The 15,012-nt window shown below is 41.8% G+C and overlaps 1 protein-coding gene across 2 annotated transcripts in view; it reads right to left on the reverse strand.

Moving 5' to 3' along the window:
* SMC1B (structural maintenance of chromosomes 1B) overlaps positions 1-15,012 on the reverse strand; it is an 84,617-nt gene that overhangs the window by 69,288 nt on the left and 317 nt on the right. For both annotated transcript variants that reach the window (XM_055000437.1, XM_055000436.1), the window contains exons 2-5: positions 9,153-9,341; positions 8,078-8,190; positions 5,213-5,416; positions 3,202-3,440 (exon numbers count right to left, since the gene is read on the reverse strand). In XM_055000437.1, coding sequence (XP_054856412.1) covers positions 3,202-3,440; positions 5,213-5,416; positions 8,078-8,190; positions 9,153-9,341 — 745 coding nt within the window. The remainder of the gene's footprint in view (positions 1-3,201; positions 3,441-5,212; positions 5,417-8,077; positions 8,191-9,152; positions 9,342-15,012) is intronic.

Here is a 15,012-nt window from a genome sequence, read left to right on the forward strand (position 1 = left end):
GGCGAGGTAGGAAATTAATTCTTCCAAACAGAGAATGTTTTAGAACGTTCCTCTCTGGTCCATAATCTGGATTAAGTGGTATTGTCTGTATTTCCAAAAAATTGAAGATTGCCAAAGTGGGACAATAGATGGCTCATTTTAAACCATCTCTTCTCATTGCTTGTGCGCCCTTCATATAGAATTGACTTACCATCTTTTTTGATTCTTGCTAGTTCATCCCAAACTAGAATATTGCTCATTTTTCATTCTAGTAAAGTCCCATTTTTAATTTAGAGAAAGAGTGAACTTTGTAGAGAATCAGATTTATTTGCAAGAGGTTTTTAAGAATCCTGTTATTTTGCCTCTAGCTAAGTTGTCACAATCTTTGAATACTACAAATATTCCACCAAAGGCAACTCCTGAATCTGACAATTCTCCTCCTCTTATTGATATAAATTTAAGACTTGCATTCATAATGACGCTTTAGAAGAAGAGCTTATTGAGTCCTATAATGCTCTGCCAGCTGCCAATTAAGACCATATTGTACCAACATAGTTATTTTTTAAAACTTGTTTTCCAATTGTGGAATGACTAGACCAAACATACTTCAGAGAAAAAAATGCCTCTCCGCCTGTGCTGGTTTCAGGCAGGGTGGAGGGAGGTGCAGATGCCTGTACCAAGGTGAAAATTTGGAGCTGGAGATTGTTTATACGAGGTGGCATCATACTTGAACATCACAAATATTGTTGCCGGCTATAGGGACACCGTGGGAATCATTTGAGATAAAATATCAACGGAAAATGTTATTGTAACAGGCTACCTAGGCAGCATCTTTCTACATGGTCATGAGACATTGCCTGCAGAAAAGACCAGCCGTGTCATTCCTTTTCCCCCCAAAATCTGCATATGGGGTGCCTCTGCTTAGGGCTAAAATTCTCTTTAAAAAGAGATTTTGAATGGATTCCAACTCTGTGAACAGGTGATCATTCCAACCCCAAACTTCTGCTCCATACAAAAGCTGTTGGAAAGCCTGACTCTATTTTTAAAGCTGGATTTATCAAGAAGCCACTCTTAGGTGAGTGAAAGCGCTTGCTGAAGCATCACCCATCATCCAAAAATCTACTGAGGCATATTCACGTATAACAGTGAAACCACCCATGCCATCTAGCAGGTGCCTCCCAGGCATTTCCGACTGCTGAACACGGCAGTGATGCCAACTGACCCTACAGATAGCATCAAGTCAGAAATTATTAGGCACGTGTTGCCCATTCAGGAGGGTTAAAAAATGCGCAGTGTCAGTTGTATGGAATTCTGAAGTGCATTTGATGGAGACGCTCAAAGCCGGACACGCAGCTCATGCCATTCCTTCTTTTAGAAGGAAGGATCAGCATTTGCAAAATTATGGAACACAGCGCTGACTTTTGGAATTAGGGTGGTTATGTCCTTGGAACTGCTCAATCCTAGAGAAAGTCGTACTTGGGTTCAATGGCACCTGTCACACCCCCTTTGCCCATCCTCATCATCAGCTGCTGGGAGCTCCTTATTTCCTTTCACACACAGCTGAAGAGGGCCATTTCTTTACTTTGAATCTGCAGTCCTTTCCCGAGGTTTGGAGCCTGCTTGCTGCCGGCCTCCACTAAGGAGCGGCTCTTGGCATTGCTCTCTGCTGCCTGGCCCTTTCTGTTTCCAGTCCCAGAGCATTTCCCCTCCTTGATGACTGTCTCTGCTCTTCCCTTGAGCAAGCTACTTGCAGGAGAACCCTTGGATGCCTCCTTTCTTTGCAGTCTGTCCTCCCTGTCTTCCAGCTAGGACTGCTTTTTGGCAAGTTCCAACCTGAGGGAGAGGAAGCTGCCTCACCAACTACTGCCCTGCCCCATACCTGCCGTTTTTAGACTCAGCTGGGCTGTTGGCCACAGAAGCCACATTTGGCTCTTGTAGCTCTCCTCCCTCTCAGGAGGAACAGAGCTCTTTTCAAACGGATATGGCAATAAACTCCTAAGAGCCATGTGACCGTTGGCCATTCGGAAGGCAACTTTAAACAAGCCACACACAGCTGCAGCGGGAAGCAGTTCAAATGGTTAACACTCTGAGGATCTTGAGGCGAACCGAAAGAGCAGGGGGAGACATAGGACAAGAGTTCCTGTTAAGGAGAAATTTATAAATGAATGGAGGAAAGATTTTGTGCAAATGATAGTAGAGAGAGCAGACACCTAGTATTTTAAGATGTCCGGACAAAAACCGTTGAATGGGGGAGGGTGTCAGCAAAGGGGCATGCGTAATTTGAGATGCAATCTTTAAAAGGCTCAGAAGGATAAATCAGGTATCTCCAACCTCCTGCTTGTCTCAGGTTATGTGGGTGGCACCTCAGAATGCTTTGTTCTTATGGCACCATGAGAACTAACATACTTAACTGACGCATGAACATTAGTGACCTAACCCAGATGCAAAATCACTTTAGCGCTTTATGATGTTTCAATTCCACTGTTTTCCCCCCGCCACTCAATGGCCGTTTCCACACGGTTCCCCGCTGCTCGTAACCTGGAAGATCGCGAAAAAAACGCAGAAGATCGCGAGAAAACGTGATCTTCCGGGTTGTTACGAGCAGCGGGGAGCCGTGTGGAAACGGCCCAGGTGTGTATACATAAATGCATGCAGACTGGGGGCTGACTTCCTGAATCTGATGAAGTAGGTTTTGGCCAATGAAAGTGTATGCTGCAATGCATCTGTGAACCATGCCATCAATGTTTTAGACATCTGAAACACAGCAAGTCACTTGTGATACATGGAGCTGTCTCAGAGGGGTCATCAGGCTTTAGGCAGTAACATATCCCTTAAACAGAAGCATTTCCTGACAAGAGTTTTTCACTTAACTTTCTGACTTTTCAGCCAAGGAAGACAGAGAAAGGGGGGAAAGGAAGAAAATCACTTTATCAGAAAAATGATGTGAATGTGAAGGCTCTAGACGAGAGAGAAGAGAGAGAAACTGAAGAGCCGACATGACTGGAACAGGGAAGTTCCTCCTTCCACCTGTGGGACAAACGTTCTGCTCATTTGCATGGTGCTACCTGCGAAGCAAGTAGGAGTAAGCCAGACTGGATTCCATCCCCACTGATGAAGAACAAACCTTCCCACAGTAACACCATTAGAATCATAAATATCTAATACAAATGAATTGCAAATAGACATGGGCTTTTAACCAACTAGGTGAATTTATTAACTTACTTCATTTCCTTTTCAATATGCTGCTGATCTCTACTTAACTTTCCAAGCACCTTTTTCCTGGCTTTTACTGTATCTTCAGCATTAGCAATAGCTATTCTCTTAGTATCAACACTCATAACTTTTGCAGCCAATTTATCCTTGAAAAAGCTAATTTTTTGTTCATTGTGATATAGCTGGAAAAGCTGCAGCTGACTCCTGCATACTCTCAGTTCTTCAAAAAGCATCTGGTAACACTCTGCCTACAAACATGGAATAGGCAGCAGTTAAAGGAGAATGTAACGTTAGTTCCTGGTGCCCTTCTTTTGCTTTTGCTGTTAATGTTCATCCTTGAGAATACCAAGGCCAAATTGTTTAAAACTAAGAAAAACTGAAGTTGGAAGCCTCAGGTTTAATCCAGGGAAAGCAAAGGATATTATTTGCTGCATTCGGATTCTTGGAACTGCTCACACTCATTGTTAAAGTAAAAACAGCTGAGAGACTATACCCCCTTTCCCATTACAATTCTTAGCACAATGACATACTGTTGCCATCTCCACACACCCACAGTATTAGCAATGCATGTTATAGACTTTATATCTACCCATACAGACATATAAGTTAGCAATGAGCTCACAAACAGCTGCCGCAATGAAATGTAAAGGATCACAACACTTCAGATATCAAGGACTTATCAAAAAGTATTTCACTGATAACCAATAAAATTATTGCTCCTTTCATTTTGTTAAAAAAACTTCTGGCTAAGGTATAAAAGAAGGGTTTAAACACCTGCCACTGTTGTTTCGCAAACTGAAATTACCTCAAATTCATTCTGTGGTTAGATGTAAAATTTCCAGAAATTCTGAAGCCATGGGGGCAGGGAGGAGACCCAGGGTTTTTTTCCAGAAAAAACAGGCATTTTGGAAACATTGAAATATATACCATATTCACTTTCCTATCAAACCTAAACTTCTTTTACTGATTTAGCAGCATAAAATGCATTATTTACAATTTAGCATATAAAACTGTACTATTTGGGATACTTATGAAATTTAAAAGTATACGTGTTTTTGTTTTCTAAAAGAAAAGTTGTAAGTATATCCAATATTTTAAAAAGTATTGCAATCTTCTGTTCCCTACACTAGCATAGCACGCGGATCTTAATTTTTGCCACCTGAGGTCCAAACTACACATTCTGGCAGTCTCGAGTTTACCCCTGGCCGCTAATACCATTTTACAGAAGAATTTAACCATTTTAAAAATGCCATGAAGGGCTGGGGAGGAGCAGGCGGTCTTGAACACACGAACACATAAAGCTGCTTTATACTGAACCAGACCGCTGGTCCATCAGTCAGTCTTGTCTATTCAGACTGGTAGTGGCGTTCCAGGCTGTGGTCTTTCATATTACCTACAACTTGATTCTTACTGGAGATGTGGGGGATTGAACCCAGGACCTTCTCCATGCCAAGCAGATGCTCTGCCTGTGAGCTGTGGCCCCTCCCCGAGTCCACCCCCATACCTTTTCAAGTGCTGAAATAACCCAGGAAGGAGAGGAGGAGCAGGAAGGGCCACAACCTTGTGAGCTGTGGAGGTGGCAGTAAGGCTGGGGGGTGGGGAGCTGCCATTGCTGCCCCTCCTCCTGTGTGAGCCAAAGAAGGGCAGCAGAGCAGGTGAGGTAGGAGTCACCACTGCTACCATAAGAACCACAGAGAGGCAGCCATGGAGGGAGGGAGGGGGAGAGGAGCTGCTGCTGTATGAGCTGTGCAGGTGGGGGAGATGCGAGCTGGCTGGCAGGCAAAATAAAGGAAGAGAATCAGAACTATGCTAGAACTGGACTTCCTTGCTTATGAACAAAATCAGTACAGTGGGCAATTCAGGAAACCTTGATCCTAAATCACGGGGTGTTTTTAGAAAACAAGAAAAATGTATGTATGTATTATACCTCATATCAACTAGGAAGCAAAAATATGTATGCTAACCACCATAAGCAAATACATTTGTCAACTTTAAACACTGTCCTATTCTTTTGCATTACCTCATCTTTCTCTATCTTTGCACGTTTGCGCTCAGCTCCCACATTCTTTTTCTTATTGTAACTGAACTGAGCATCTTCTTCTGCTTTTTGCATAACATTTTTCTTTTCTGCATATTCAGCAGCAAGCTCCCCTGAATTACTAATTTGTTCAAAAAGCTGAGTTCTTTCCTTGGGTTTCTTCATTGCAATCGACTCAACTTCGCCCTATTAGAAGAAATTGAAATCCAGAGAAAATGTAAGTACTGCTGAGTGTGTGTATAAAATCAATACAAGAATATGTTTAAAACTTCTTCTGGACAGGGTTGCATTCCCATTAATAGACCAGGTTCACACACTGGGAGAACTCGTGGACACAGCCCCTCAGCTTGTCATATTGTAGGGCAGGGATCGTCCAGAAGTGCATTTAGGCCAGCCTAAGCTTTTTGTCAGTGGCAACCATTCTTGGAAGGAGCTGATGTGTTCACAGTAACATACCCTGATAATATCCAGATAAGATTACTATGTGTCGAGGCAGGAGGCTAAAAATCCCAGTGCTGCCTACCATGTCGCAATTACCCACCCTGCCGTCTCTGCCCAGCTGAGGGAAAGAGCCTGCACAGTGCCTGGCAATTGGGTTTACAGAACTTACAAAACTGCCAATGAGAGAAAAGCCTCACAATTGCCCTGGTTTGCTGCCACCAGTCCCTTTATCATATATGCCTGTCTGCATATCTGCCATGAATGTATTCTGTGTTCTGTACTGGTCCTCTGAGGGCATGAGAAGTTTCTTACTGATGTTAAAGCAGTGGGTTATCTCACAAGTATATACCTTCTCTTTCCTCACTGCTTCCAGAAGTGTCCTTGAAAGCTGGTTGCAGCCAGCTCGAAATGTATCTTTCTTGGGAGCTGAGACGATTTCATTCTTTGTTCTGTCTAGTCTAAACTTAGCTTTTCCCTGACAACCCCCCTGGCTCTTTCGCACCCAAAAAACTTTAACGGCCCTTATCCTGATGGCGGGAATGTTCCCTATAACTAACACCACCGACCCCAGTTACGTCACTTCCGCCAATGCACTTTTCTGAGCACCTTGAACCTGCTGAATCTCCAATCAAGTTACTTCAACCAATGCACCTGCGTGTTTGCTGTGGAGAACTGGGGATTCTACCTGCCAAGGACTGACACCCTTTGTCTATCCCAAAGCACAGGAGTAAAGGACAAATCTCCAAGCCTATCAGAGAATTAAAACAGAAATCTAACTTTGCAAGGCTGGTTTGCAAGCAGTGTTCACAGAACAAAGTTTTAATTCAGTAGGTGGTCCAAGAGGTACACAAAGTGGGTTCAACAGAGGGATTGCGACTTTGAGTTTCAGAGTCAAGAACCACAACAAAAGGAAAAATATAATTATTTATTTAAGGTGCAAAGCTATTCAAAATAGACTAGACAGACTGTGGGGATAAAGCAACAAAACCTAGAGCGTATAAACACTAGCTAATACATACCACGGTATTTCAGAAAGCAAAACAGAATTTTAGCAAAGGTGCAGAAGTCAGAGTCTCTTTCCAAGAGCACACAGTTAGGCATCACCGCAAAGCAGAGGGATGGTTGCGTAAGCGTCCATCTACAGAATCAGAGCCAGAGTTGAAGCCACAGGAAGGTTACAGCTTGAGTTGCTGAAACCTGGTGAACGCCTAATAGCTCCATGACGATTAGCTATTTTTATGCCATTTGGGAACCTAAGTGGATAAGGCCTGTTAGCCAATCAGATGCCCAAACGCTGATGTCACCAAAGCTAGGTGCATACGCGAGGGAAGGAGGAGTGAGACCGAATCTGCAGGTTTTGGTTCTAACCACCATTCCCACAGGTTCAAAACTGTTTAACTGTTCGAGATTTTTTATTGGCTCAGAAAACCATACCATGGAGGCTTCTAACAAGCTAGCATGTTATCTTATCTACAAGGTCGCTATGAACTGAAAGCTTCTGAAGCTCTGTTACTTTCTCAAGCAGGTTCTCAGCAAAAAGGGGGTTTTACAGCAGAGGGATTTTTCTAGCAAAGAGTTTTTTTGCAAAGGGCTTCTTGACCAAAATGTCAAAAAACATGGCTTCTGTTTGAGATAGAAAAGGAGCATTTTCTTCACACTATGGGCTACCTTTAACAATGCTAGTAAACTTCAACTGGTCCAAAGCACAGCTACAAGCATTCGTACTGGAAGACACCATGGAAATCTCTTAACTCCAGTGTTATACCAAGTACACTGGTAGCCAATCTATTTCTAGGCACAATTCAAAATGTTGCTACTGTCCCTTAAAGCACAAATGGATTAGGACTGGAATACATGAAGGAGTAACCTATACGAGCCTTCCAGTGAGGACTACAGCCTTTTTAAAAACTGTGGTCCCCCGACTGTGGAAATCCCTTCCCCAGAAAGCTTCTCCTCCCCTCTTGATTTTGGCCTTCCAGAGACTTATTAAAATCATTTTATTCTCACAGGCATTGATTCATTTATTTATACTCTGATCTTCTTCCTAGTGGAGATCCAAAACAGCTTACAACACTGTTATCTTCTCCAATATATACTTACAAACACTATATGGTAGATTAGGCTGAAAGTAACTGGCCCAAGGTAACCCGATGAGCTTGAACAAGCTTTGAACCTGGGCCTCCTAGGTTCCAACACTCGGACCTATTCACCACACTCTCTCTCAATGTTTATATATCTGAACCTGTTATTTTCTTCTGCTTTGATTTATACCATTTCAATTAATCCTGTTTTATTGCTAACTGCTGTTATTGGTTCTATTGTGACCACACTCTGCAACCACTGCAGAGTTCATGGCATGATACAAAGCTATTTTCTGAAAAAGTAAATAAAACATCAAACATTTACCTGAAAAACCAAGCAATTCCGTGCTCTAGCAATTATGCCAATTTCTTTAAGTTCTTTTGTGTATGCAGATCGACTGACAGCAGTGCCATTGAAAAGAAATTCCGAACCATTGCCTAATATTGAAATAAACAGCACAATATATACATATACACCACACTACCAGTTAAGTATTCAACAGTCTGTCTTATCAATAGCTGCAAAGGAGTCCTGAACAACCCTCCCAATCGCTCCAAGCAGTCCTTGTAGGAAATCCCTTACAATGGGAAGAAACCACACTGGAAGGGATGAAGTAAGTACAAGAAGAGGAGTCACTGGAAGAATTAACCCATCTGCAGGGCACATTCCTTTAGCTGTAGGGCTCTCATTGTAGCCTTCTGACATGGTTCACTTCCCTGAACAAGGTCACTCCCTACCTATTTTTCTACATTAAGTATAAATTTATTCTTTTCCATTAATAAGAAATGCCACACTACGTAAAATACTGTTTCATGCTATTACAACATCACATTGGATAATGGAAGACTTTAGCCTATCAATAGAAACTGTACTATTCGTATTAAAATCTTTCGCTTTGTGTGTAACAAATTATGAACAAGACTCAAACTCGTGCATTCGTTTAGACTCGGGGAATCTTTCATCCCACCCCAGTAATGGCAAACGATGACTTTTTTGGTTTGGATATTTCAGCAAAATTTGCTTCAAAAGCGCAGGGAGGGAATTACAGTGCTCAAGTATATACTTGCATAATACTAATTGTTTAAAAACAAATGATTGCAATCATTAAGGCTTGGAAAATTGCAATCATATTCTACAGTTTTCCACCACCTTGTCCACCTATTTTTATTCCTTGTCAAAGTATTACACCAAACTATTAAGCAAACAATTTCAAGAAGTTCTCCAACAGTTTTACTTCACGCTTTACAACCCAGTCCTATGCAGAATTACTTATTGAAGCCAATGGACTCAGACTTGGGTATCTGCGCAGGACTGCACCGTTAACCACAATACTTAAATGCATCTGTATTTGATTCCTTACAGATTTATTGATACGAAATTTGTATTTTCTATAGCTTACCTCTAATAATTCTTGAAAAGGTTTTCTCTTCCCCGCTTTCTTCACAGTACACCATTTTTACACTTCCAGTTGAAGAAACCGGCTTTCCAACATGTGCCCCATGTATAAGTTCCTGAATGTGTCTCACTCTTAAATTAGATGTTTTTTCGCCCATTACAAAACTAAGGGCGTCCATTATATTTGACTTTCCTTCAATTGTACAAAACATTATTAAAACTGCAGTTTTCAAATATGAAAAATTAACTGACTAGCATCTATATTTAACCATTAACGTAAATTGACACAAACTCCACAACTGCCTGCACATTTTTCTTTCTTCTGACTAAATATACTTAGAATAGGATTGGAATAGTTTTGCACCATATTGTGATGAATAAACACTACAATGTGGAATCTGACACGTACTACAGGCTTCATAAACCTCAGGGCTTTTTTTAAAAAGTAGATTTTCTGCTCTCTGGTTAAAAAGAGAGAGAGCCTGTTCTGCAACGATGCCGTCTCGTGCAGCCCCACAAAATGCAGCACTGGAATTAATGTAACTCCAATGCTGGTGGATGCATCTTTCAGTTAACAGGAATGAGCAGGTTTTAGAATTACAGATTTTTAACAATTAGTATTAAATAAATATTGAGAATCAGAAGCCAGTGTGTGTATTGCTTAGTGCAGGACTGAGACTTGGGTTCAAGTTCTCACTCAGCTAGGAAGCTGACTGAGTAGCCCTAGAACTTAGAAGCACTGGATGCATTTCCTCTGTAGAAATGCAAATCTTGGGATAAGATTTGGTAAAGTTATAAGATAAAAACAGTGTGATCTTATTTCCTGAAAAGGTTATCCATGTTACAAAGTATATAATCTTTAAGTAGTCTCGCTGAAGTAATCTGATCAGAAAAAAATAAGAGGCCACAGACAGCATGGTCAGTCAGTTGTGTCTAGCAAACAGAACTGAAGATGGCAAGTCAGCAGCAGCACATGTATATATAAAGAAAAGAAGCCTGTGTTGGTAGAAAGAATGAAGGAAAAAGAGGAACCTAAAGCAGCAGTGGAAACTTACAGGGTCGTTTCCCCCAAAAGTGGTAGAATCACAGAACTGGAAAGGACCTCCAGGGTCATCTACTCCAACCTCTTGCACAATGCAGGAAATTCACAACTACCTCCCCCTCCCACGCCCCCCCCCCCCGTCCTGTGATCCCCTGCTCCATGCCCAGAAGATGGAATTTCCAGTTAAGATGGCGTCAGAGAAACAATTTGCTGGGGAAGCTCTTGCTTTTTCTCTCATTTTTACAGCTGTTTTTGGTCATTAGCTGTGCTGAACTTGACATTTGGCATAAGGATAAGGCTACCAACAAAAGTGGAGTAATTTAATTATCTTGAGGAGTTTCTTTTACAATTAACGCGAAAACTTCTAATCACGTGCTGGCCATCTCGTTCCTGAAGAGTCAGAGGACAGCTTAACTCACCGTAACTTACTGTAAGTTGCTACTCCATAAACTGGGTCTGTTTGTCTTTTCAGTTGCATGGCATTTATAGTAGCTGGTGTTATAAAGCCTCTCACTAAGTCCAGGGCCATCAATAACTAGAGGAAAAGCTTGACTTTCTGCCTAACGTATCTCACTGCTTCTGGTTAGTGGGTTCACACTCCAAGCAGAGCTGCACATAATTACTGGAGGAGCAGAACCAGAGGCAGAGGCAAAGAAACGGGAGCCTCTAAATGCTCTTGTGAGTCGGGGGATTCCACCTCTCCCCCTCCAGCCTTCAAGCAAAGTAAGAATGGTGATTATTTTGCACCTGCTAATATCTCCCTGTACAACACGACTACTTCTAATAGATATGCAGCCTTATACCCTGCTTATGAGATGCTGCAGGATAATAATCTGCATGAGGAACGACATGGAGGCAGTATGTAAAAATATGACTAAGCAGAAACAACAATTGTTAACGGAAACAACGGATTGTGAAGTAACAAGCAAAGTGAAATATTTGGGAGTTGAACTGACTGCAAAGAACATAGATCTATTCAAAAACAATTATGAAAAACTATGGACTCAGATAGAGAGAGACTTGATTAAATGGAATAGACTGAATTTGTCATGGTTGGGCAGGATTGCAGCAGTTAAGATGAATGTGTTACCAAGAGTAATGTTTTTGCTACAGACAATACCAATCATCAGAGACTCTAAACAATTTGAAAAATGGCAGAGGAAAATATCAGATTTTGTTTGGGCAGGCAAGAAGCCTCGAGTGAAAGTAAAAGTATTACAAGATGCAAAGGAGAGAGGCGGAATGCAACTGCCCAATCTGAGACTTTACCATGATGCAATCTGCCTAGTTTGGTTGAAAGAGTGGATGACATTAAAGAACAAGAAACTATTAGCCCTAGAGGGATATAAAAAAATATTTGGATGGCATGCATACCTATGGCATGACAAAGTAAAGGTCAACTCGATGTTCCTGCACCATTATATACGGAGAAGTTTATATATAATCTGGAAGAAGTACAGAATTTACTTACAAGAAGGAACTCCCTTGTGGGTGGTTCCATACGAGGTGATAGATCCGAGAGCTGTTGATAATGAACAACAATGTTTAACGTACAAAGAAATAACTAAAACTGAAGCATCTAAACTTAGAATAAAGACGCAAGAGGAACTATCACCTAATTACGACTGGTTCCAGTATAGACAGATCAGAGACTTATATAATTCGGACTCTGTAAAGGGAGGTATACGAATAGAGAATTCGGAACTAGAGCAGACCCTTCTTAAAGAAGATAAGAAAAGAATATCCAAGGTATACCAAGTACTGTTGAAATGGTATACCGAGGATGAGACAGTTAAAACACAGATGGTGAAATGGGCTATAAATTTTAATAAAGAAATAACAATGGAGGCATGGGAATACTTGTGGAAAACTACAATGAAGACAACGATATGTACTAATATTAAAGAGAACATTTACAAAATGATCTATCGTTGGTACATGACACCAAAGAAGATTGCGCTAGGGAATTTGAACACTTCTAATAAATGCTGGAAATGTAAGAAGCATGAGGGCTCCCTCTATCATATGTGGTGGTCATGTGAGGTAGCCAGGCAGTACTGGGGGGAAATAATAAGAGAAATGAGTGAAATTTTACAATTTCAAATAAATAAGAACCCAGAACTCCTGCTACTAAACTTGGGAATGGAGGGAATTCCAGCCCATCATAGGACGTTAATATTTTATATGACAGCAGCAGCTAGACTTTTGTATGCGCAAAAATGGAAAGTACGAGAAGTGCCAACTATTGAAGATTGGATCTACAAATTGCTGTATATGGCAGAGATGGACAAGATGACAAGAAAACTGAGAAATCTGGACTCAGGGCAGTTTAACACAGATTGGGAGAAGCTGAAACAATATCTGGAGAAGAAATGGGAGGTGGGAGGAAAACTGTGGCAGTTTGAGAACTACTGAAGTATAATAAAAGTATAATAGAGGGGGGTGACTTTACCGGGGGAGGAAGAGATAAATGTGAATTTATAAGCAGTTAGATTAACAGATTGATATATATATAGATATATATAGGTTAATAGATAGAATATTGATAGAAAATAATTAATGATAAGGTTTAAATATAAGGATTGAGCAACCAACAATATTTTCTTTCTTTGATAAGATTTATATAATGCACCAAACTGAATGTACAGAAGTGTCAAATTGATTGATTATGGGATGAGCTATATAGAATTACCATAAAAAGATAGAATGAGTAATATATAGAGAATAAGTCAAATTGTTTGATTTAAATGTAAGATTTTTATGGTTTATGATATATAGGTTTATGATATATAGAAATATTTAAAACTGGAAAATGGGATAAATTGTTTATCCAAGATGGAAACAAAGACTTACAGTTTGGGTATATAACAAGAAAAGTAGTTAAGGATGTACTGCTTAATATAATGGAGAATGTATATCTGTTTTAGATAGAGGAATTTAATAGAAGTAAGGGAAAAGGGACAAAGGGTGGGAAAGCTGTTGGAAGTCAACAAAAGGGGGGGAATGGGAGGGGGTTAGAAATGAAAAATTTGGGGAAAATTGAATGTAATGTAAAAATAACGGATTCTAACCCAATAAAAATTTTTTCAAAAAAAAAAAAAAGGAACGACATGGAGGCTATATCTCTCCACTACCGGAAAGTGGGGATAATGACAGGGAGACCAGCAAAATACAGAATGTCTCTCTCTTTACTGACTGCTAAAACAGTGGAAAGGATTTTTGAACAACAGAAGATGGCAAAACACCATCAGGATCCCGAACACCATCAGCCAAACTGGCCTGGGAAAAAATGCTTCCTAACCGCAAAGTGGTAATCGGCCTTACCCTGGGCATGTAAGAAGGGGCCACAGGAACCAAGCACAGATGTAACCCTTCCTGCCCTCCATCTCTTGATCTGCCTAGGTTCACAGAATCAGAATGGTAATATGAGAGATACAGTTATGCATCTGAAAATATCTTTTTAGTTCAAAGAACTATAAATTGGATCAACCATAAGCAGCACTGTTGGGGGGATGTTTGTTCCCCCATATCATCCTCTCCCCGATGCACCACCTCTCCCACCAAACTGACAGTTAGCCCCACCCTGGGGAGGGGGGCAGAAATACAGGCACTGGTATTTCACTTGAATTTTTATCCTATCAAGAGGATTGGGAGAGCAATGCGAGTTGTGGAAATAGAACGTGGGAGCAAGAGACTGAAAAACTCCACCCCAAGTCCTTAACAAAACTGTACCTACTGTGAAGAAAAATTATGTTTAGTCCTAAAATGAAAGTAAACAATTGTTTTTAACAGCTAATATCATGACCGTAGAACTCTGATTCCGAAAAGTCCAATAAAATCAGAAACCATCCGTGGAACCTTAAATGACTATTTTAATTCAGTTTAGCTTATAAGGAGTTTTTAAAATAGAGATCTATTTATATAATTTATATCCTAGTTTTCTTCCTGCAGTTCCCAAGCAGTCCCCTTCAGACACTGAAGCTTCAGCAAGGCAGTTCAGGAAGGCAGCTTCAGCATACACCTGGCACCGATCCAATCCTGGCCGTTTAGGGCCTGGTCTGGGCCGAAACAGGCCAAAAATGGCCATTTTGGGGGCCAAAACCGTCCAGATCGGTGCCAGGAGAGGGAAACCTCCCCTGCCCAGCACCGACCCGGTCTCAGCCTTTTAGGCCCCAGTCTGGGCCAAAATGGCTGTTTTGGGCCCGTTTAAAGGCCCAAACCATCTGGATCAGGTCAGTGCCAAGCGAGGGAAGCTTCCCCCGCTGAGCACCGACCCAGTCGCAGCCATTTAGGATCCGGTCTGGGCCGAAATGGGCCAAAAATGGCCGTTTTCACCCGTTTTGGGGCCCAACCCGTCTGGATCGGGTTGGTGCCGGGAGGGGGAAGCCTTCCCCACCTGGCACCAACCCAGTCCCAGCTATTTAGGCCCTGATCCAGGCTGAGATGGTCCCAAAATGTCCATTTTCGGCATTTTGGGCTCATTTCGGCCTAGATCGGGCAAAACCATCCTGATCAGGTGGGTGCCAAACCTGATTGGGCACCGACTGGGTTCCGGCCATTTCAGCCCCAATCCAAGCCCTCACTTGGTCCGGCCTGAAACTGATCCAGGCCCAAACGGGCCCCATATGGCCATTTAGGGCCTGTTTCGGCCAGGATCAGGGCCAAAACCGCCAGGATTGGGTTGGTGCCTGGTGGGTAACCCTTCCTCTGCCCAGGAGTGACCCGATCTGGGCTGTTTGGGGCCTGATCCAGGCCAAAACGTGCCCCAAATGGCCATTTTGAGCCCCTTTCGGCCTGGATTGGGGCCAAAACGGCCCTGATT

The sequence above is a fragment of the Eublepharis macularius genome, chromosome 16 (genome assembly GCF_028583425.1).
Source record: "Eublepharis macularius isolate TG4126 chromosome 16, MPM_Emac_v1.0, whole genome shotgun sequence".
Taxonomy (NCBI): domain Eukaryota; kingdom Metazoa; phylum Chordata; class Lepidosauria; order Squamata; family Eublepharidae; genus Eublepharis; species Eublepharis macularius.